At 40.1% G+C, this 24,323-nt stretch overlaps 1 protein-coding gene across 9 annotated transcripts in view; it reads right to left on the bottom strand.

Annotated features, from left to right (window-relative positions):
• Window positions 1-508: 508 nt before the first annotated feature.
• The window catches only part of SHROOM2 (shroom family member 2), a 119,757-nt gene continuing 95,942 nt past the window's right edge, over window positions 509-24,323 (bottom strand). For 7 of the 9 annotated variants that reach the window (XM_040054772.1, XM_040054774.1, XM_040054775.1 and 4 more), the window contains 5 exons: window positions 17,540-18,289; window positions 13,320-13,871; window positions 12,262-12,442; window positions 7,456-7,728; window positions 509-3,343 (listed from right to left, as the gene is read on the bottom strand). In XM_040054772.1, coding sequence (XP_039910706.1) covers window positions 3,077-3,343; window positions 7,456-7,728; window positions 12,262-12,442; window positions 13,320-13,871; window positions 17,540-18,289 — 2,023 coding nt within the window. In that variant the 3' untranslated portion in view covers window positions 509-3,076. Of the gene's footprint in view, window positions 3,344-7,455; window positions 7,729-12,261; window positions 12,443-13,319; window positions 13,872-17,539; window positions 18,290-20,819; window positions 20,881-24,323 lie in introns of all 9 variants that reach the window. The other 2 variants (XM_040054780.2, XM_040054779.2) reach the window with 1 other exon arrangement.

Below are 24,323 nucleotides of genomic sequence, written 5' to 3'. Positions count from 1 at the left end.
TTCTGCAGTTCATCTGAGAACCCCTTTAAAATCAAGTTTCTGTCAAAGTCTCTTAGAGTTGGAAAGTTCACAAGTGCCCTGTTCTGACTTTAGATATTTCCATATGAAGTATCCATTCCAAACAGAGGATGAAGCTGAAACAGTGGAATTGCCCAAGCAGGAAAATCTAAACTGCTCCCTTGGTACGTACTCTGTAAGTGGTTGAGAGACCCATTTATTTTATTGACCTCATAATACATTTTACCTTTCTGCCATCTCATAATCACGCTCTTAAAATACTAAATAGACACAAACACATTTCTGGTACTTACATTGGGAACTTGAGGATGATTAATAACTTAAAACATTAAATAAGCTGTTCAAAGACAACAAACTACTTCAGACCACAAGATAACTGGCCTTGAAAAGCACTATTGACAGGCACCACAAGATGGCCAACACTGCAAAGCAGCAAAAGCAAAGCAAAGCAGTAGCTTTTGACATTAACACTGCACACAAAAACTAACTCTACATTGAAATATACAGTTTATTTTCTCAAAGTCAAGCAATACCATTTGTCAGTAGGTACATGTTAAGTGTCAGGCAGGAAAACTGTACATTTTCACTCTGGGCTGCAGGATCCAAGCAGCTGGAGAAGCATTGTGGAAATCTTTCACTATACAGAGATCTAGAACTGAGAACAACAAAGGATGAAGAAACAGCCATCCCCAGGATGCCAAAGGCAAAACATTAGCACCAGATTTTTTCAAAAAGCAACAGCACAGCTATTTACAGATTTACATATAACATTGGGAGGCCACCATCTTCACGTTTCCAGGGTGAGTGATTTTCAACAGTTTCGAAAAAGGAAAGGAGATAACAGTGACTATTGAACTGTTCTGTGAAAAGGATAATAGATATAGCTTTCACAATATTGCTACCTTTTACCAGAGATCTAAATCAAAGTACTGTATACAAACACATTGTAATTATAGTATTATTCACATTTCACATACACACTTCAGAGTAACCACAATATGTAAAATTTTTTAAATCCCACAGATAAAACAATGCACACTTTTCTCCAAGCTAAAAGACAAGCATAATTTATTTATGTCTAGTTTTGAGTTTGTTATGGTTAAGGGATAGGTTTAAGGACAGAGACCAGTTGTCCTAGGAACATAGCAGCAAATAACTGTGAGATGTCAGAACATTTCTGAACTAGTAGGAAGAAACTAAGGTCAGCTGTAGGTCTTGTAAAATGGTAGCTCCATTTGACCTCAACTGATGCACATCAACACCATTTCAATTAAAATTTGGTCCAGGTATACAAAGTAGTGCACGATAAGGGTGTGTGCGGGAACAACAGTCCTGATGTTTGCAAGTGTCTGTAAAGGAACTGGTTCCAGAGGATTTTTGCTCCCCAGTTCCCCAACTCACAAGGAATTCATTGATCAGCGCCTTTCCAGTTCTCTCCCCACAGAAGAGAGGATTCAGGTAAGAAGGACAGAAAAACTCTTGTGAATGCTGCCATACTGCAGGAGTAGTGGGAAGAATTCTTTGCTCTCTTTTCAGCAAAACTGACTGTTCATATTTTCAACCTGCTTAGCTACAGACTGGCATTCACATCAGCCTTGAAAATGGCTTCTGGCTGGGGAACCTATTTGTCTGAGGAAAGATAAATCTTTTCCTTACTACAATGAAAATGGCATATACACTAAGTCTTCCAAGACTTTCTTTGCCTGCAAAACTTTATCTTAACATAGAACTTGACACAAGACACTACAGAATTTCACTGTAGGTATCTAAGCAAGTTAGCATAACCCAATACTGTGCAGCAAACATGAGTTAGCACCTTTTTTTAGAGCTACTGGAAATTATCCAAGTCAATAGTAGTATTAGGAGAACACAAGCAGGGATTTGATACTGTGAACTAACATCCTCTCCTTTACCACTGTTCAATGGAAAAAACCAAGCAAACAGATCCATTTAAGTTCACAGTTACAATGAAGAGTTGCTCCAAGTAATGCAGAGTATTTACATGGCAGAATTGTTTCTATTGCATTTGGTAGTCTGAGAAAGAGGAACAGACAGCATTATGTAGGTCAACTTCAGTATAACTTAACTGTCTATACAAAACCATCACAACGTTGAGCAACCGAAGAAAAACACAAGCAGTGTCCTTAACCTACATTTATTTCCATGAAGTGTAGTGGGTTTGGGACAAGAAGAATAAAAACATGCATAAAAGAGCACAAAAAAAGCAAACGAGCCTTCTAAATAATTTAGATGAAAAATGTTTTGAATAAAATCAGCACAGTACTTCCAGCCCATTTCTTAAATCAAGTACAACTTGGTAAAGAAAAATCACTTGCATTGCATTAAGAGGGTGTACAAATATGTCTTGCAAAATAATTTAAAAAAATCTTCAGCAAGGGAGGCATTAGGTGATTTGCAAGCTGCTTAAGAAGCATTTAACTAGACTGATTTTAAAGTTGTTTTCTGCAAGGCCAAAGTGCCATCTTATGTACAATATTACAAAAAAAGTGTCTGATGCCACAGGATCAGAGTGACACTGCATTTCAGCAATCTGAATATATTAGCTATAAGATGCATGCTTCCCCTATTTAATGTGTCTTTAAAAAAACATAAAAACTCACTAAATTTAGAGCTTCTAAATATGTGTGCATTCATGAATTGCTGTAGAGTTTCCCAGCAGACTGTGCAGCATCTGAATATAAAAGAAGTATACAACCTATTCTTAAAACCGTTGTTTGCATGCACAACTGCAGTTCACAGACTTTGAACATATCGAGCAGAAAGGTTAAGAGTGTCTCTTCTTTTGTGGAGCTTTCTGGAAGCTAAGCAATGAGGAACAGCTGTAGAGTCCAGCAATAAAAATGTATTCTAAAAAATTAAATACATCATTCAAAAAAAAAGGAAAGAGAGCATTATTGCTGTTGTGAGAGCTATTTTTCTCTTGTGCACTTGTTTCTCTACCAGACACTCAAGCAAGCTAAGATACTCATTTACTTTGAAACTCCCCAATCCCTTCCTCCTTTCCCATTTTTCCCATCGTTGGTTGGACTCGGTGCCCTTATTTGAGCCGCTCGGGTTGGAGGCTGTCAGTCAGACACTTCAGCTGTTCCTCCCCCAGCTTGATCTTGTCCTCCAGCTCTCGCTGCTCAATGATGAGGGCCGACTTCATTTTCACAAAGTGCTCATAGTCTGCTAAGTTCTCCTCACTCAAGTAGTTCGCCAAAATGTCGAAGACAATGCGCTCTCGACGATCCAGGTTTTCCTTCAGTTCCTTTGCATCCTCATGTTGCTGGGTCAGCAGCTTTTGCTTATCTACCAATGTCCGCTTAGGAGAAAAGAAAAACAGTTAAAAATTCACTGGGTTCACTAGGTTGGGACAACACCTTCACTGTTCAAATATCAAGTCTGTTTTCTCGACAGACCTGCCTGAATGCTTAGAAAGGTGGAAAAAGAATGCTCCTTATAAATTTAAATTAATGCATCAACAAACTGATAAAAAATGTACTAAATCAATGAAAGACGCACCATTGCTTTCTATTGGCCTCAAAAGCATTACTTCAAAGACTTCTTTAATACTTAATAATTAGAAATAGCTGTATACAATATAGTTGCCTTTGAAGAATAGCTCTTCAAATTAAGACTCATCTGTCTTACATCTTCCATACACAGCACTGGCACAGCTGTGGTTACAGAACCTAGAAATTTGTTCTTATACAGCTCCTGACACTGTGTATTTAGCAACTCTGCTGCATCCACAAGCCTTTCTGATGACATGTGAAGCCCTGTGGTCTTCAGACATGAGCAAGAGTGAAAGCTGAGGCAAGGCAACAGAAGGGCAAAAGGGAAGCAAAACCAAAAAAGCATTATTCTCCAAAAAGGGCTGTAAACTTTCTGCTTTGTGACTTCACAAAAGACAAAATAGGGAAAAGGGAGGTAAATGGAGGAACACACAAAGAAAGAGGACAGCAGAAGACAGCAGCTATATCCCTCTCCTCCAGCATCACCTGTCAGCACAGCCAACAATCCCACCTGGATGCACTCCTTTGGCAGTACATGGAGAGAAACAGGAGCATCATCAATCCAACCTATTTCAAATGTCTGCCTACAAGTGATTGCCTTTTTGCAGTGAGAGAGTATGGCTGGCTTACTCTGACATCAAGAATTCTGTGCAGATGTCTGAACTCAATTAAAAAGTGTTCCTAAGAGGTACTAATCCATAACTTCTAGCTTTGCTTCAGAGATGAATTTTCTTTGAGAAGCTTTCTTCAAATAAACCTCAGTCTGTTCTAATAAACGTGTCCGTCTTTTTAATTTGCACCTTCTGTTAAATCACACATGATGTTTAATAAGCCTGAAGGATTTACAAAGAAGTGTTTTTGTAGGATATAAAACAGTCTTTTCAAGATGGAAATATGAGACAAAGAGGGCAACAGACCAGTGAGCTTTAATAAACTTACCTGTCAGAGTTGCACACGCATCCTGTGCTCTTTTTACAGACAGATCAAAGCTCAAGAGAAATGTTTTCAGATTTGTGCTCTCAATGTACTTAAAATACACAGCCTAGATTAACTCAGGATTCAAAACAGCTATGGAAGACAAGTCAGAAAAATCACACACTATTAGAAAAAAACAGTTTAATCTTCCCTTGAGCTTATGCCAAGGGGAAAGAAAAATCCCACTGCAAGCAGAATTATCTGCTGCAAAGACATGGAAAGAACAGTCTACTGAACTCACCAGGGCAAGTAGCAGACAGCCTTAAATTCAGGAGTGTGGCTAGACTGCTCCCAGGGCAGCCTTGCAGGTGTGTGCATGCTGAGAAGAAGTAACTAGCCAGAATTTGATGAATACAAGAGGATATGGACACAAAGTACAAGCCATGAGAAGACACTGGCCTTGCTTTGTAAGAGCAAAGGGGCTGGTAGCTCTTCATTTGAAGCCCCTTTCAGAAGCTGAACTTGAAATACCTGATACTGTTCCATGTGGCAAAAAAGATATATAGCAGAGCATCTGACAGTCAAAGTATTAACTCAGCAGTCATTATTTGACTGCTTTTATTGAGAAAGTCTCATAAGCTGTTGCTGGCTCCTAGAAAGTGAAAAACTATCAGAGCAATGTTTATTAGACAACATCATCTTGGAAAGAAAAATCAGTGGTCACTGGGAATATGATCCCCAACAATGGAAGTAAAATTCCCTGTTTTGTTTATATGGTAGATCAGTGGTTCACCACATAGTATTGGTTAACCTACAAAATACTAAAGGACAACCAAAAAAGCCACAAGCACCAGTCTAAATTCAACACTTCTACATATATTTCATAGAATGGTTTGGGTTGGAAGGCACCTGAAAGATCACATAGTTCCAAACCCCTGCTCTCACCAGACCAGGTTGCTCAAAGCCCCATCCAACCTGATCTTGAATATTTCTAGGGAGGAGAGCAGGTACTTCTCTGGGTAATGCCTCACCACCCTCAGGAAATAATTTCTTCCTAACATCTTATCTAAACCTGCACTCCTTCACCTGAAGGCCATTCTCTCTTGCCCTATCACTACATGCCCATGTGAAAACTCCCTCTCCAGCCCTCTTGGAAGCTCCCTTTAGGTACTGGCAGGCTGCTCTAAGACCTCTCTGGTATTCTCTTCTCCAGGCTGAGCAGTCCCAACTCTCTGCCTGTCTTCATAGGAGCAGTACTGAAGCATCTCATCAACTGAGTGGCCTTATTCTGGAAGTGTTCCAACAGGTCCATATCTTTCTTGTGTTTTGTGCACCAGAGCTGGATGCAGCACTGCAAGTGGGGTCTCACAGGAGCACAGGGGCAGAATCCCCTCCTTTGACCTGCTGGCTACGTTGCTTTTGATGCAGCCCAGCACACGTTTGGCTCTCTGGACTGCAAGTGCACATTGCTGGGTCATGTTGAGCTTTTCATCCACCAACACCCCCAAGTCTTCCTCTCCAGGGCTCATCTCTGTCCTGATGGATCTCACCCGATGTTACTATGGCAAGATTGGTGTCAGTGCATGTGAAGATGAATGGGGATTAAAACATGTTAGGGATTTGGAGTTCTGTCAGTATAAATTTGACATCAGAACACACAGACAATATCTGACTGTCCTTACTACACCACCTCCTTACCATCTTCCTTTTCCCCACCCAGCCAGCCAGTAAGCTATTTTTATCACAACTCTCAAACTGTGTTTCCTATGTGCACACATCATTTGGTAACTCCTTCCCCATCAGGCAACTGCAACCACGCTTAGAAAAGTCTAATGAGGGATTAAATGTCCCATAAGCTTTGATCTGCCCTTTAATAAGCTGTCAAATACCTTCCCTTCTACCTCAGTCAGAGAGAGGTCTGAATAGCCATTAATCAAGTATGTTAAGGCCAAACAGCAAAAGCACAGCTCCAAATCTGTCCCAGCACTTACTGGTTCTTATGTGTGAAATAATGCAACAGGCTGAAGAAACAACATGAAGCCACAGCCCGTGGAAAAAATTCTGTTACAACACTTAGGTGGACTGTTGGCATTTCATTCCACAGCTACAAGCCAAAAATCCTACTTCACATTCATTTAACCATGGAAGCTAAACTCACTTGAAACACACCCCCTCCACACTCTCTATTTATTTTAGCCTAAGTTTCACACATATCTACATCTCTCCCGTGGTGAACATCTGTATTGCTATGTATCTCCTTCCTAGGTTAAAGGCCTGATGGGATTTGAAGTTAAGCAAATTGCTGCAAGCAGAGGTGGGATCCAACATGCTAAGAGCACCTTGAATGCTCCTGCTCCTCAAATTTTCATTTCTGCTGGGAGTCCTCCACATCACTACCAGGCTATTCTGCTTGGGTAAAACATATTTTCTACTGAAAAATTCTTTTTGCCATGCCATTCCCTGTTTCCCCTCCCCACCCCCCCTTTTTTTTTTAAAGGCCTCTCCTTCTGTTGTTTCTTGTTCTTGCTCCTCACTAAGCATTGTGGAAGGAAACTGTAGTAGATGAGAAGCATTTTCTTTGTAACAACCTTATAGATTTGTATCAAGATACTCATTGAGTATGAAGAAGTATGCAAGCTTTCTGTATTACAGCACAAAAACTCCTTTTCGCATCTTGAATTGTTACAATATTTTTGTTTGCCTCCATTTTATGCTCTTATCAGGAGATTCCCTCTTTCTTTAAACTTTTGCCAAAAAGTCTGTTTTTTAGTATGTTGCACCCCAAGCACACTTTTTCTCAGTAAACCACCTGTAGTTTCAGTATTCCAAGAAAAGAAGGCCAAGAGAAAAGTTTTAAGAAATCTAAAAAAAAAATGGTCTTATGAGATTTATCCACACATTATCCCTCATGATGAGCACTGCAACTCAGATAAACAAAACCAGTCAAACACCCCCTCCCAAGAGCTTCCCTAAATGCAGGAATATTATTGTCGACCCTTCTCACCCGCTCTTCTGGAGAGGTGCTGTCATCCAGGTTATTGAGGGCGTTTTCCACCCGGGCCAGACGACCAGACAGGGACAGCAGGAGGTTGACCACTTTGTCAAGGTCACCAATGAACATCTTGAATTTGTCAAACTCATTTGGTTTGCAGACTTCTTTCACAATGGCCTCTACCTCCTCGCCCAGGATATTGTTTGCTTGGATGTCTTCCAGAAGTGTCTCCCGTGCTTCTCTCAGCACCTGCAGCTTCCTACTAATGCTGTCAATAAGTTCTTGCTGTGGAAAATAAAGGAGATAGGAATTTATTTCACTACTGCATTTTTCCCTATTTCTGAAAGTCGTGTCAGCTAGCACTTTAATACATTTCAAGCTTCCATGAGGCTTTGACAACTAGTGCATTACAAATAAATACATGCCCGTGTCAAAGGTCTATAGCTCTACATTCAAAGGTTCAGGATGTAGCTGCACAATGCTCAGCTTGAGATCTGTGTTAAAGCAAATTACCTTTGTGTAAAAAGATGAAGGCTTTCGACCCTACCAACAAGCCTTCCTGCTTCTTCTTTGAGCAGCTTCAAAGCCTGCTATGAACAGCAAAAAGTACAGCACATCCCCATGTCTCTAAATATCAGGTCCATAACACGTTGCTGAAGAGCTACACTTAGGAAGATACACAGTACTAGAAAAATAACCCTGTATTTTCCACATGATGCAGTTAAAACTAGGGCACTGTCAAGCTTTCTTTTCCTTTCTGCATAATATTAGCATTCCTCCAATAGCAGTCCTTCCACTCTCAGAAAATCTTAGCATTAACAGTGCCTTACAACATTTCTGTAGGGCAGTCATAATCCCTGTGGCACAGGGAATAAAATCTACTGTATTGTACAAAGCAGCTCTGTGCAAAGCTGTGCAAAGCAGCTCTGCCAAAGACCCAAAGAAGCATCACCATCCCAGGCCAGAGGAATACACAACCTCACCTGAAGTTTGGGGGGCTTCTGTACTGTAGTCCCCACTGCCTGAGGTGCACTTGCACTGCCTTAGAAAACCATGTCAGGTGCAGAACCAGCAGACACCAGACCTCCTTTGATCACCTGTGATCCCTCTGTGCTACTTCCCTGCATTTGGGCAAGAGGTCTTGTTTGTTACATGCCCATTAGCTTTCACTGGTGCACAAGTGAGTTCAGCCAGCTGTCGACTCTGAGATAATTCACACCCTAAAATTGCCTCATTCTTTTAAATGTAGGTGCCTATTTGGTATTCAGCTAATTTCAAGGAAAAAAAAAAAAAGAGATTCAAAGCATTCTCTAAATAAACACCTTAGTGCAAATTCTGAATGAAAATTACATCCTTTAAAATAGTCATTATTTCACAGTACCCCTAGGTTGTGGTTTTTATTTTTTTAATTATTCATGACATTCTTTAGGAACTCTGCTTTCTAAATGCAAATCTGAATACAAGTCTTCGTGATTCTGAGAAACATACTGATAGCAGCTGCTGCTCACAGAGGCCACTGAACAGCCATTGCCAATTTATTTGGGGAACAAAAACCTACACAAAACAAAGTCTGCTATCTTAATAGAAAGCAAGGACACCATGAAAATGTAACAGCCTTTTTGAAAGCAGAAATTCAACCCATGGATTATCCATACTGGTTTTTCCTTTCTGATTTAATGTACTCAGTCCAGGTTAATCTGGATCTGGGTTATCTGTTAGCCTTGGTGCCCAAAAGATTAAGGTAGTAAGCAGTTCTACAGATGCCTGCTTTACTGACTGATTAATCTGCAGGATTTGATTTTTTTCCCCCCTTCTCTCAATGCAAATGCAGTTTGATTTGGATTATGTAGGTCACAGTGCTACGCTCTCATTTCCCTCAGAAGACACATGCTATGATGCTGTTTCACCATTCCAAACACAGCAGGATACTGTGGTGCTCTATGTTATTATCTCAAGTTTTTTTCACTTCTGTAGCTGTGCTGCAACTTTCTTTAATTAAAAAAAAAAGCCATATGGCTGCTCAGCATTTACTGATATGGTCTGCAAGTCCAGATCAACTCTCTCAGTTTCTTTCTTTAAAAAACAAAGAAGCCATTTTCCCAGTAACATCCTGTTTAGAAACATCCCAAGCAGCTGAAGCTAACCTCTAAAGCAAGATTTTTTTCAGGTGAGAAGGCCATAAATACTAAGACTGTCATATCTATTAAGAATTGGATTATGCTTACTAATTGCTTCGTACCCAGATAAAGCAGCCTTTGCATGCAGCAACTGTGAACCCACTACATCCTTTTGCACACAGCAGAAAACCTGTATTATGTTCAGTATCTACTGAGCCAGAAGAGCTGCAGTCTACATCTTGAGACTGGCAGATGAATAATTTAGAGCTGTGAATTCTGTACCAGTACACAAGAAAACAATAAAGTCATTCTTGCTGATCTGACTAGCAACACAGAAGGTGGCTCAGCAGAGCAGTGCTCAGGTGGCTCACTGCTTGGGAATGCTTTTACGTAAATTACACTCTGCTTTCAGCTCACCATCCCATTCCTAAGGAACTCAAGCCTCAAACCAGATAAAAACTGGTATACGTGAATTATTTTTACACTCTTCAGCAGGTGCTGAAATTTTCCTAAAGGCAAAGGGGAAACTTCCTACACAGCCGCACATTTTCCTTACTACAAAAAACACGCTTATAGCAACTTCAAAATCTGAGCAGTATTTTATAATTGTGGTAAACCTACATTAAACTCAGTACATAAGACACACACATTCCATCCCTGCTAGCTGGGAATACAGGGAATGACTCAAAAAATCAAAATTAAAAATAAAAGAATTAACAAACCTATATGAAATTCCTTTCGTAATTTCAAAAGAAAAAAAAAAATCACCACACATTTCTGGTTTGCAGAGCAGAGAATGACAAATACAGGAATCATTTCACAGTGGACTGCAATTAAGATATCTCATAACAGAACTACCAGTTTCCAGGAATCAAGAAACAGGTTCTGGGCATTTGGCCCACCTAAAACTACTGAGGTCATAAAGTGTGCCATTAAAATGTTCAGGTCCCTAACAATCCCTTGTTAAACTGTTGCCAAATTTGAGAAGCTGGGCCAAGCTGTATATTCCATCCATTTAATAAAGATGCCTTGACCCACTTACAAAGAAAATTCTATGTTTTCTGACAAGATCCATGATGAAAGCCCATTGAACTGAGTGCTCCATCTCCACGTGGAAGAGCAGGGAGAGAAGCAAGAGGCAGGGTGTGTGCTTCATGTACACTTAGAGAAGAGGGGAGGGTTCTGCTAAAAGCCCTTCGTGAAAACCTTCCTATCTCATATGATTAGTGGTATATACTGAAGCTGGGGGATGGATGGAGAAGTATGAAAATGGAAAAACATTATTTTCCTGTTAAGAAACCAACAAAAGTAAATGGCAATCTTGCTTATAAAAGTTGTAGTATTTAGTTTGTTGGGCAAACAAGAAAGGTTTAATTTTACCTCCCTCCTAACTCTGTAATTCATGAGAATGAAACTAATTCTAGCAAAATCATGAATGTAACAATCATGTGTGGCACGAGATAAAACCAAATTATTTAAAATGAAGCGAAATCCTTAATCTGTGTAAATAGTACAGCTGTTGGATTCAGCAGCTGTCTAGCAAGAGGATGAGGGAAGGGCTCCTGCTGCAGCCACGCCATGCCCCTAGCAGTGCACAGCACATTAAAATGTGTGATGCAGAGGCAGAAGAGGGAGCCTGGAACAACGCAGAGGCAACAGAAAACACAACAGCCCACTCAAATGCAGTGCCAGCCATGCCTGCTCTGAACCACAGGTGGAAATCTCTCATTCTTAATGACTAAATATAGTCCTAATAATTAAAAATCATTTATTTGGGACTGGATTATCAAGTACACCCTGGCAGCTGCTTTTTAAGCAGAGAGCTGACTTGTACAGAAAAGGTTTGCACACCACTGCATTACTGGCTTAGGTAAACACAGTTGAACTACATCACTTTACTTGATCAAACAGAACATTTCCTCCAGCTTATCCATACTGGGAACAATGATTAAAATATTTTGTGCCAAGTTACTAATGGGATGAAAGCAATAATTTTAATGTAGAACAATACTTTCTCCACACAAACATCAGATCATCAGTGTAGTATCTAGGGAATGATGGTGACCTTTGATCAGAAACAAAACACCAAAGGATGGGGATGAATAAGAAGACTGCATCCTTCCCTTGTGACAAGCAACTTCCACTGAATCCACCCGGCTAATTAGTTATCTCCCACAATCATTACTAATTTGGAAGGCAGGAGTAATAGTTTGCTGTTCATGAAAACAAGGGGGAAGGAAAACAAAAAAGAAAAAAGAAGTATGTTCATTCTCTCTCAAGACAAACCCAAATTATGGACCTAAATTTCAAAAATTTGGAACAACTAAAACCACCACCAGCTTCAGTGGGATACATAAGGACTGCTGTTTCTTTTTACATAATGAGAAATAGAGAAGGACCTCAAATGGAAAATGGTACTTTAAAATAACCATCTCAAGTTTTCCACTTGAGACTTTCCAAAACATGCAACAAGTTGCAAGAAGCACCTGATATGAACTTCCTAAATTCACAAGTGTACACTTAACTTATGCCCAAAAACAAACAAACAAAAAAACCCCCCAGAACCAAAAGAGGCTGATTTTTTCCAGCTGATCCTGTACATGTAGAAGGCATTTTATTGAGTGGTGTTTAGTCAAATTCATAGTTAATATAATGAACAGAACTCAGAGCCTCCCATTATACTTTTAGAAATGTCTTTTACCTTCTTCTCTGACAAGTCATGATCCAGTTCATCTTCAGAATCATCCTCACTCTGCTGCTGTTGCTGCTGCTCCTGCATGTCCTTCATTTTAATCAGCAGCTCTGCCTTTGGTGCAGATGTGCTGTAGTAAGTAGAATTGGTTGTCAGGGAGATGGCAGATGGTGCACTCTGCTCCTCTTTCCTGGGAAAAAGTCAAAACTTTCATTAACTGCCTTGACATCCTAATCAATGAAAAGAAAGGAGAATGCTTTAGAGCCCTTATTTCACGAAGCAAGCAGAGTGTTCAAGAGAAAACCATCACCTATGCAAATAGGATAAACACTGTCTGTGAAGAAAATCTGTATAATTTCAGTACACGCTCAGCAAAACAAATCATGCAGAAGATCATACATTATTAGAAGAACTGAAATGCATCAAAGATATTGCATCTGGAAGCAAAATTGAAAGTTACATTTTACAAAGGAGTGCAAAAAAACCTCAGTGTCATAGACAGTATCCTTTCGGAATGGGATAGTACAACATAGGTATTTAACTTTTTGATTAGGGAATCATAAACAAACCTCTTGAGAAGGATACAACTTATCAGATAACTCATATCAAGAAAACAAAAACCCAGAGAACATCAACGTGGATGGAATTCTATTATTTTCTTTCTTTGATCTCATTCACCTCTAGGAAATGCCTCATGCCTGCTTCAAGTCATCTTCGTAAATTTTCATCACATAAAAAACCAAGAATATTGTTCTTTCTCTATCCAGTTACTATTCTGGATGACCTTGGTAAAATACGTAAACACGATGAAATGGCAAAAGTTAATTATTTATGAAGCTGTCAAAAATTGGCTTTCAACCACGTCTTGTAACTTTTTCATATTGTACAACACTGTTTCTGTCATTAATGGTATCATTATTAGTATATGCTTGACTACTATGCTATCACAGAAGTCCCAGAAAAGACCTACAAGAGAAGGAAGACTCACTTCCAGCCCCAATGGAATACTGACACACTCCGGATAGAAGCTTACAAGGACATACCAGCTTACAGAAACTAATACTCACTTCTCTTCTGAAATTTTTGGAGAGGGAACTTTTGGCAGAAGCTTCCTGCGCTGCTGAGCTTCTTCTAGGAGATGTTCATCTTTAGGGAATATACCAACCATCAGATCCATTGTTGTTTTTATTTTCACATTAGGATCCAGTATGTCTGCTAGAGATTTATCTCTTCCCACAATCTCTCTAGCAAGTTCTTCTGACTTCCAGTCTTCAAAGGTCTTCTCTTTGGCCTTTACATAGTTGGATGCTTGTGTGGCAGCACTGCTGTCCTTCAAGTTGCTCCCAGGTTCTTCAGCTGGTTGAGGGTCAACTGGTTTGGTTCTGGCTTCTGGCTCTGGCTCTACACCTTGCCTGGTATAAGCACAGAATCGTGAATAAGATTGCTCAGAAGTGCTGAGTGTTTTAATCTGGTCCTTTTCCAAACCACTGGGTAAAGCAGGAGGCTCCATGGTACTGACAAGGCTCTGCCGACTCTCCTTCTCTGCACTGCTCTCAGAATGAACTATCTTGATGGGAACCATTTTCACTGTAGTATTGTTGTCTATAACCCTTTCAATTCTGGAAAATAAACAAAATTCATCCTTAGAAACGGAAGAACCTTGAATCTCAATTCATATCTGCCAATCAGAGGGGAAGCCCAAAAAGACAGGTAAGAGAGCGAGGCAATAGACTATTCCTAGCACTGTATCTCAAACCCTACATGTTCTTTTCTGCCCGCATATTTTAAATAGTATTATTAGTTCATTTGTAAGGTATCCGAACACCAGCCTTGTACAATGCTCATGATACAGGACTTCTGTTTGTTTCCACAAACACGAGGGCCCAATCTCAGCAGTCAGGCCCTGGATTTCAGACAGTGCTGCTGAACCACCTTTTACCCCTTTGCTGCCACAGGCACAGAGGAAAGCGTGCCCTCACCCATCCTCACTGCCTCACACAGATCCAACAGTGCCCTCGCCTTTTGGCCTGACAGGCAGCTGAGCTGCCTGGGGAGTCTGTGATGCCCTCACATCAATTCTCAGCTCTTCCAAGGGAAGAGACAGCAGACCAGATGGGAGCATCCCACAGGCTAGGTTTTTGCTGGGCTACAAGAATAACAAAGAATCACACATGGGAAATCTGGAAATCATTCAGAACTTAATTACATGGTTAAAAAAACCCCCAAAATTTCATTTATAAAATTTCACATATGACATAGAAGCTTAATAAATAGATACCACCATACTGTCCTAGTTTTCCACTTAAAGAAGAGAAACCAGTCATTGAAGAGAATAATACACAATTCTGGATATTCTTTTTTAAGAGAAGTTTGTAGCAGAAGTTCTGTATTGCACAGCACAAAGGGCCACCTTAGCCATTCAGTAAGGAAAGCTATTTAAAGCAGAGGCTAACTTAGATTTTTAAACTGGACAAGAACATGTTAAATAACATTACAGAAACATCTGTACTGTATGTAAACCATATAAAAACTAAAGTCTAGTTTAGTGGTTCTGAGTTTGCAAAAAGTTTAGAATTATTGTCATAATGTGGGTTTGGAACCTCTACAGCAAGGAAAGGAACATTGCCTACTAGCTAAAATATCTGGTTTCATCTGGCTGGGTAACTTGCCGCCTTTCAGATAAGTGACCAAGACACTACAGCTCTTTTCCTCTAAGTGTGGGTGTGTCACTTTCCTTAAAATAAGCTTATACTTTTGTACTGTTGGTAACAGCAGAATCTGTTTGACTTGACATTTTTCAGAAGTTGTATCTTGTATTTTAATGGTATATTTGCCTCTGAATGAACATGCAGCCCCCCAATATATATTTACTTGCCACAAGTGCTTTGTGGACATGCTTTGACATACTGATCCAACTCTTGGGGCAGGTTTTCCAACCCACGCTGAACCTCCTCACACCCATTTCATTGTGCTGTTTTCATTCAAGGGGACCATCATTTTAAAGAGCTCACTTTTGTGCCCACTGCTTAGACCCAGCTCCCCTCCTGCAGACCAGGACTCTCCTCCTGACTGCAGCAGAGCTGGGCAGTGCCCAGCCACCACCTCCTACGCTTTACTTTTGCTTAGTTAAAGCCCACACATTTGAAACTCCACTAAAATGTGAAGAGGAACATATTTTGGAATTTGGGGGAAATACAAAATGAATGCATAAATGTATGAGGGTCAACTGGAAAAGAAGTGAGCTGAGTGCAATTCTTCACCTAAAATGCCCAGCATCTGTTTTGAGACTTTGAGTACATTCCTCTCAGCCTAGTCAAAGATTTTCCCAGAAACTTAAGGCATCATTAAATCAATTGCTTACAGTAATAGCAAATACAGTTCAACACCAGGTGTTTCAAAAATTCTGTTTCTGCAATCACTACCCTCTTGATTTCTGAAGGTTTTCCATTTGTGGAAAGGCAGCATGAAATCATGACTTGCAGCAACTCTCCTTGTGGACATTCCAAAGCTTCAACCCAGCCAACAATCCCTCCTTGACTTGAGTTTAAGTTTAGTGGAAATCTATTGATGCACTCTTTTCATCTTTGTTGCTGCTAAACAGCTGCCTTCAGCAATAGCTGGGCTGTGTACACCATCAGTACTTGCCCCACACACATTATTCTATCTAAATCACTGTGGGAAACCCTGCACACGCTCACCTTGGCCTGCTGGTGAACAAGACACTTCTTAAAAGAGTACAAAATCTGTAAGCTAACGTCATCAAACATTAGCTGCCCCCAGCAGGCGAAGTGGCATGTCCAAAAGCTCACATGCAAGGAGCCAACAGAAATAACAAGCCAAATCTGATTAACTATGTATTAAGATGAATCTACTTAACATATTTTATTCATATGAAATAAATACCATATAGAAGGTTCGGAGGTATGGCTGCCATGCTTGTCCTTTTTGGCTGAACCTGTTTTAGTGAGTAATTTAATTATTAACTGGGGACAATACGTTGTGTGCAAACAAGAGCTGTCTGGGCCTAAGAATTTTAAATGTTAGCAAAAGATTCGCAGGGTAAGTATCTTATCATTCAGATATGGGCATATAATTAGGCACACCTCAGTGCTCATTTCAACATTAAAGCTTAGCAAAAAAGAAGGACAAATACAATTGGCTTTCTATGCATCCTTCATATCTGTTCATAAAGTAATACATTAAGGAAGTCAAAGCAAAATATTAAGGAAGTCATTATTGTTATCTACCTTAGCACATGGATTCTAGGGTTCATATGACATATTGCACTTTTCATTGTAAATTATGTTATTACTTCATGTTAAAAACACTGCAGAATGAAACCTCATTTTTTCCTCCAGTTGTATGGGGAAAAACATCAAGGTCTATTTAGGAAAAAAGTGATTCATGTTTTCATGTCATAAGGCAAAATGGAAAACAGCCTGAGTTTGTTCAATCATTTACATTAGAGTGAAGCCATGCCAACTGTTTTTGCTCAGAGAAGCAACCTCTGCATGAATTCAGCTTAGAGATTTTGTTTTCATTCTTTAACCATGAATTATAGTGCTGAAGGATTTATGAAAACCAAGATTCCTGAGCTTCCTGGAAGAGTTTGTTATCTTGTGGGAGAATAACCTTTTATGATGTTAGCAGCATATGATAGACACAGCAATCAATTAATTTCAGTCAGTTGTCTACTTCTGAGTTTATCTATGCTGGGAAAGAACTGACAATCTCCTACTGAGTGGTCAGTCCTTGTCAACATAAAGTGTTGAGGATTCCTCCACAGACAACCTAAAGTGCCCCATTTCACTGTAAAAGCAACATAAAACCAGTCATGATTTGGCCAGTGTATATTACTCTGTATGTTTTCAAAACAGATGTTCTCACAAAGGATCCAGCTTCCCTTCCCACATCTGCTTTATCCCTCCCTACGCTGATTCATATTTATATACGGACTCAAGTGGGGGAAATGATGACAGGGACTTTTATGACTTTGCCTGTACTGTCAGAGGAAAATCTCTTAGAACCCTTCCCTTTCATTTTCTACTAACTACCAGGTGTAACACCAGGGCAGCACAAGTCAACTAAAAGAAACCACAGACCAGCTGAAGGACATTAATGGTACCAAAAGGAATTTCACACACGTCTGTGGTCTCTAAAATACGCTGCAATGGCTCAATGATTAATGAACTTGAAGAATGTGTAAAGAAAATGAACAGACAACCAATAATAAGGTCTAACTGGGAAAAAAGCATTAATAAAATAGTAAAGGAGTTACATCTACTACCTGGCTGGGTTCTCATCCTGTAGGGACACAGGAGGTTTATCAGTGAGCTTCTGTGGTGCAAACTGGGGAGAAGGGGACCTTGACGATTCCATACCAGGTTTTTGAAGATACCGATACTTGGAAGACTCAGACTTAAGGTGTGTTTTTTCTTCTAAGTACTGACAAACATTCTCTGTGGACGACACTTGCTGGAGCTGCTGTGGATTAGCACTCTTCGGTTTTCCACTGAAAGCTGCAGGACTCTGACAGAGAGAGGATTGACTGGCAAAGACTTCGGCGGTGCTGGGGGATGAGGACAGGAAGGGCCGGCTGGCTGCTGCCAGCAGAGATTCAGAAGAGGTGCCGAGAGAAGGTGCAGAAATATCTGGTCGCCTGTATTTATCTCTTTTAGGTGGTGGTGGCCTCTGAGGAGCAGGTCCACGCTTCTTGTTCAACAGCACTGGCTCTATTCTATGGTTTTCCTCTTCTTCGCCCCAGGACTGACAGGAGTGGTTCTCGTTCAAGGTCTGTGGCTCAGAGTAGGGCAGGTGAGGCAGGCTATGATCCTTGCTCTTCTCATTCACATTTTCCTGAGAGTATCGGTAGTCACTAGGCAGTGTCCCAGACCTGCCCCGACTCTCATGAGGCAGAACTGTAGGTTCTTGCACGTGCAAAGGCCTTACAGAAGACTTCCACTTGTGGCCTAAATTCTGGTACAGCTGATCGCTCTTCTCTTGTGGGTTTTCCCTCAGGGCCCCTGTGTCAGCTTGCCTAGAGAAAAGAACATGCTTTTAGTATGCTGCTGATTTATTTCCTTTGCTGCAAGGCCAATGCACCACCCCAGAAAGCTTGAACACCGAGACCACATCCAACACTGAACACCAATTCCTCCAATCTATGGCAACTGTAGGGCACAAAAACGTCCTCTCACGTATGGGCACACATGGTGTACCTAATCTAACATGATGAGTCAAAACATAATGTCAAGTTAAATTAGGGGATGGAGCACCACAGGATGAGCCACAACCTCTGAGTAACCTGAGGCGCTGCAGTGTTGCACAACTTAGTTAAATGCACAGCCAAATGGCTGAATGTTGGCAGAAAACAAAACTGTCTCCAGAAGAGGAATTCTAATACTAAAATTTCTCTTCTTGCCCCAAGTCGGTACCAAAGTGTGTGAAACATTTTTCTTAACTAGGTGCAATAATACTTCAGTAACATTTTTAAATGTGAACTGAATACCAGGAACTTTAATTATAAATCTAGAGGTTGAATTTTTGTGTAGCTGCTGAAAAATGAAATGAGTGCAAACAAAATGTGCGCTGAAGCTAAAAAATTAGGAAAGGGAAAATTAGTATCTCCTGAATTAAGGCAGAAAAGGAAATTTAGAAAGGATATTATTTTCCAGTCAGACTTATTTTAAAGCTGAACTTCTTTTGCCCTGTTAGAACAAAATGACAAACAATGGCCAAAACGGCCTTATCTTATCCTAAAAGTTTTTGGGTTTATTCCAGTTTCACACTCTGTCTCTCTAGTCAGGAAACAGCCTTTCACAGTTCCATGCTTGTCCTTTGCCATAAGACACGTAGTACACTTTGCTCACCAGATAAAGACAAACTGGGGACGAAGCAGAAGACAGGAAGAAAGTACCTCTGGAACCCTAAGAGGAGACAGGTTTGCTCTCTGCTTTAAAGGAGGCAGAAGAGACACTATGAGCTTAGAAAATAAGCTGCAACAAAGAAGTCAAAGGCTTCAGAGAGCTACTAATCTAAGTTATGCTACTGACGGTGTTGGTCTCTGTATTTTTAAATAGTAATCCTGTAGTCATGCACTGCCCAAGCCTTCTTTTGAAGTGGCTGTGAAAAAGATATCTTTTCCAGCCTATTTGCAAAATAAGGTTTACTTGAATTTTTCAATATAAACACATTACTAACATCACTGTACCAGTTCTGAGAATGTCTACAGGCAGTTAACAACAGTGTGTAGGAAAACAAAATTTGAGATAAAAGCACATAAAGTAACTATTAGCTTGAAGTCTATTATAAATTCAAGAAGAAAAAAAAAATGGAGTAATTATACACTGCATTACTATTTTAATTAAATTAAAACAAATATTTAAAATGAAGTATTGTGGAAAGGTGACTGATTAGATGCGGATTCCTGAGAAGCCATATACAGAATCTTTCTCTCATGTGAAGTGTTAAACCTTAAAATTCTACTTTAACTGGTAAATTTTAACATGAATTAGGATGTTAGTATTGTTGACATTCAGGTCTTGTCATATTGCTCTCACCTAAGAGTAGTTGGTTCAGACAACTTAAATTGTCTGACAAATTCAGAGTCAATTCAGATTTACAAAACAGTATTTATTGACTCCTCTTTTAACAGTAGATGAAGGACAGTTTTGTGAAGTAAAAAATTATCCAAAAGGCAAGAAAGACCAACACTACTCAGACCTAGTTACATGGCATCTTGGCATCTAAGAGTCAGCTCATTTTCCCTAGTGAGTTCAATGTAAGCAGAACCAGGTCTGTTAGTAGATCCACTATACTTAATGGAAATATTTACCAATGAAGACTGCAGGCCTTACATATGAATGCTGTGTTTAAACCAGCATTTTTCAGTGTCTAGATAACCCACAAACAGCACAATTTTCTCCTCGCTAACCCATGTGAAAGCTCTTCAGGCCTCCCAATGCACTTTCACATCTATATGCCATAACAAAACCCAGTGCAACAGATGGTCTCAGGTGCACAGAAAAATCAAGGGTATGACACAAAATGTTTCAAATCAATTACATACATTACCTCAGCCAGTTTGCAAAGTATACTATAAACTTTGCATGCACATCGGGACTGGGAGTGCTGGTGGAAGCAAACAGGACAGAGAACACCACCAATTTGACACGTGCATAGCTACAACATGTAACCAATATACTGGGGTTTGTGTATATATATATATATATATATATATATATATATATATATTACTCTGGCTCAGAAGCAATGAATGCTCTAGCAGTCCTGTCACCTTCCAAAACTGAGCAAAAGGACATAAAGAATTACAGCAGAGAGAAATTTAGAGATGCCATATTTGCAAACATGGAGACAAACTTTAGAGATTACACACATGACTCCATACAGCTTGCACAAAATTAATCAAAAATTTTGCAGTTCCACACAAAATGGGTCTGAGGAGAGGTGGTAGCTACATTCAACACTGAAGTTAAATTGCATTCAGTGTGAGTGCGTTGTCATGCAAAACATGCTCATCACATTATTTTAGAGAGATGTAAGCTTACTGTTCAGAAAGGAGGAAAAGAAAATAAGCTTCAAGCCCCAGGAGAACACAGTGGCAAGAACCTGCAAAGGTGTTACATCATTATCAATACTGAGAAGTCTACTAAGCTGCTTGCTATTTGTCAGTGCATGATGTAATAATATATCCAGAATACAACTGGTTTGGAAATGAGGCCCATAGGATTATGCAAAGATAACATACCACTGAAAGGAACTCATCATTTATAACCAAACATCACAAAGTGAGACACACAGAACAGTTTTAAACCATCTGAAAACACAATTGACTTAATTACTATTTTCATTCTAGATAACAAACCAACCAACATCAAAAACATTAAACTCTTAGATATCTTCAAACCCAAAGCTCCCCCACCCCCATAATACGATGCCAGTTACCCAAGTTGCACAAGAAAACAGAACCATGAAAGTTCACACCACATTCCCCACCCCAGCACGGCACATTACAGCTTTCACTGTCACACCAGCCACTTAACCCGAGCTGCAAAGGAAGTGTTAATTAAGAGTCTTATGCTATTGCTACAAAGTGGTATTCAGTAAGGCTGAGTCTAGTACAGGAGTCTAACATGAGCCTTTTCCACTGCACTTGTTTTCAGTAGTTCTGTATCTCAATGTTCTCATATCTAAATGGCAGGAAGCAGAAAACCAAGGTATGCTTCTAGCTGAAAAGGAATTGCTTCATTACATAAACCAGTCCTTCACATTTCTAAGAAGATCTCATTTAGCAGAGGGCTCTCATTCCCAGAGGGGTTCTGTGAGGAGAGACAAGAGGCTGAGCACTCGTCAGTGAACGCAGGAGGAGCTCTGCCCTGTGTCTTGTACTTTCCCAGTGGCCGTAGCCAGCATCACCCCCAGTGGGGGTGGGAAAAGTGGATCTCCATACTGGCATGAAGTATTTTCTACCTAAATGGACAAGTCCATCTCTCAGTTTCCTTCTGGGTCCATTAGCTTGGGGCATACAAACTCAAGACTGAAATGTAAAGGTCATATAAAGACTAAGCTGGGCAAAAAACTCCCAGGTCTCATCCCCAGCCTGGACACCTCCAGTCCCCTAAACAATAATACAACAGGCTATTCTAAGAAACCAGAAAGAGGGAACAGTAATGTGAGCTCTTACATAAATGTTAAACCATATACACACATTAACAGGAGCCTGCCAGTGGAGTCTGTGAGCATTTACGAAAATGAATCATTACGTATAGATGCCTATCAGAAGAATAACATTTTTGGTTGCCATAAAAAACAACACCAAGTCACTTTCTTAATTTTCCCCATACTCAAGATTTGACTAAATCTGTATAGAGATAGAATGATCTGATCAAATGTTGTGCCTCAATAAACGAAAGAGACTTCAATAAACTCATTGCGTCGGATTTTTATCAGTCTGATTTACAGTTTCTTGAGAACACTTCAGGCCAACCCAAACAGTGCCACGAGACACTCCAACTTCAAAATCCCAGACTAGATAAGTTTTGCAAAAATGCATTAGCCAACATTTGAAAAATGTATCATTTGTTAAAGATCTAACCTCTGTGCAAAAGTTTCACCATAAAACATAAGCATGGTTATGTAACCAAAGATACGTCCTGCACAAACTCACTGGCAAAGGAGAGCAAATGGAGTGGCTGTTTCTCATTTAATTGAAATTCCTTCTCAAGAACTACAAGCTACACTGGAAAAAGGCCTTCATACCTGAGTATGACTCCTCTGTAGAAATCCTCACCCTACAAAAACAAACACTCTCAAAATCAAGGCCACAGTTTTGCAGTCCCTTTAAAGTGACCGCATGCAGATGCTCTGCCAGAAGAGGCAGTCTCCTTCTCGGACACTTTGAGCTTTGTCTTCCTGCTCTTTTCAGCGTACTAGCAGTAGGAATTGTACAGTGCCACAGAAAAATGCATCAAGGACCTGACCTGGCTTGAAACAGATAATTATGTGGCTTATAGCAATTGGAAAATACTGCCTTTGCATATGACAGAATCCTGTTTATAGGCACAGCTCTTGCCAGTGCTTTTTAAGCTATGTTAAACTATGTTTTCATTGTGTATTTGTCTGGCACATGGCACACTGGGATCCAAAAGCACTTCTGCAATAGTCCACAAAAAAAGGGTAGTTTCTTCAATCCAGTATAGTTCTGCTCAAGACAACACGATGCTATGAAGTTAGAATGGGGTGCATAGGGCACGACTGTTGGAAATTTGGAAAAAAACTGAGGTCTAATGTCACATTTTAATCCATATTGATAAGTACTAACTAATGCATGATGGGTGTCTTCCATAATTTCAGAAATTTTAAAGGTTCAAAGGCATCAGTTCCCCTAAGAGGTGGCAGCTGGAAGCCAAGTGGGATATGCTGGGCTATCTCAAATCTCACTAGATACCTGTGTTTAGCCAACTGTTTAGCCTACCAAGTTTAGCCAGCTTAGAATTAAACCTGAGTTCTCTGTGGACTACAACTTGACTCAAGACTTCACCTGCACACAGATGTCTCCCTTCTGGTAGTTATCTGAATCCTCATCTGAGTTCCATATGGTTTTTTTTCACAGGGTCCAGGACCACTTAAGCTCTTAAATTTGCTTTACTATTGCAATACTCAGGAGACACTGACAACACAACACCACAATTTGGACATGCAATACCAGGGCAATCATTTTACCAGAGGTCCATTTTTCTGATGAGCTCTCTATCTGCTATCACTGCTGAGTCAGTACAGCACACACTATCTATCAGATAGTGACACATGAACCATATTCCAAAGATGCTAAAGAAGAGCTTTATGAAACTCAGAAATCTTTGAAGACAAATGCAGAGAATAAAGAACCCTCTAAAGAATCATGATGGCTGTACCCTAACAGTCAGGCCATGAAGATGCACAGCATATAAGCCACTACAAAGAAGCAGAGCTGTCCGCTACCTTGGTCTGAAGAGACAGATGACGGCAACTAGTATCCAAAAAGGACTACTACAGCAAACAGTCCTAAAACCAAAGCACGTGTTAAGATGAAAAGAATAATGAATACTGAATTACGAGAGAATGCTTTCTCTCGCTCAAGGGAAAAAAAAAAAAAAAAGGCCTGTCAGAAGACAACTGAAGGTACAAAACTAGCAAGACATTTCACAAAGTATAAACCAGAGCACATCACTGGTACACTACAACCCGTTTATCATGGTGCGAGTCTTGGTTTTCAATTCTGTCTCTGAAAGCCTGTTAAGATTATCTGTGCTTCAATGGCAGCTATCTGTTTAGTCAGTCACACTAAACAGAGCTTAGTTGTTGCACCCCATGTGATAAAGCAAAGTGTCATTCTACCTTAACAACCCTTGCATTATCACCTGGCTTTATCACAGAATGAAATATGATAACAGACACTGCTTGCCAGTCCATTGATCCCACTAGAATTTCTCTCCTGTCCTGCCTGCATGGCAACATACACACTGCAATGTGTTTTCATCTCTCATTCTGTCTCTCTAAAAATGTTACCGCTC

Source organism: Hirundo rustica, chromosome 2 (assembly GCF_015227805.2).
Source record: "Hirundo rustica isolate bHirRus1 chromosome 2, bHirRus1.pri.v3, whole genome shotgun sequence".
Lineage (NCBI taxonomy): Eukaryota > Metazoa > Chordata > Aves > Passeriformes > Hirundinidae > Hirundo > Hirundo rustica.
The sequence above is the reverse complement of the archived record's forward strand: the minus strand, read 5'-3'. Positions and strand labels throughout refer to the sequence as shown.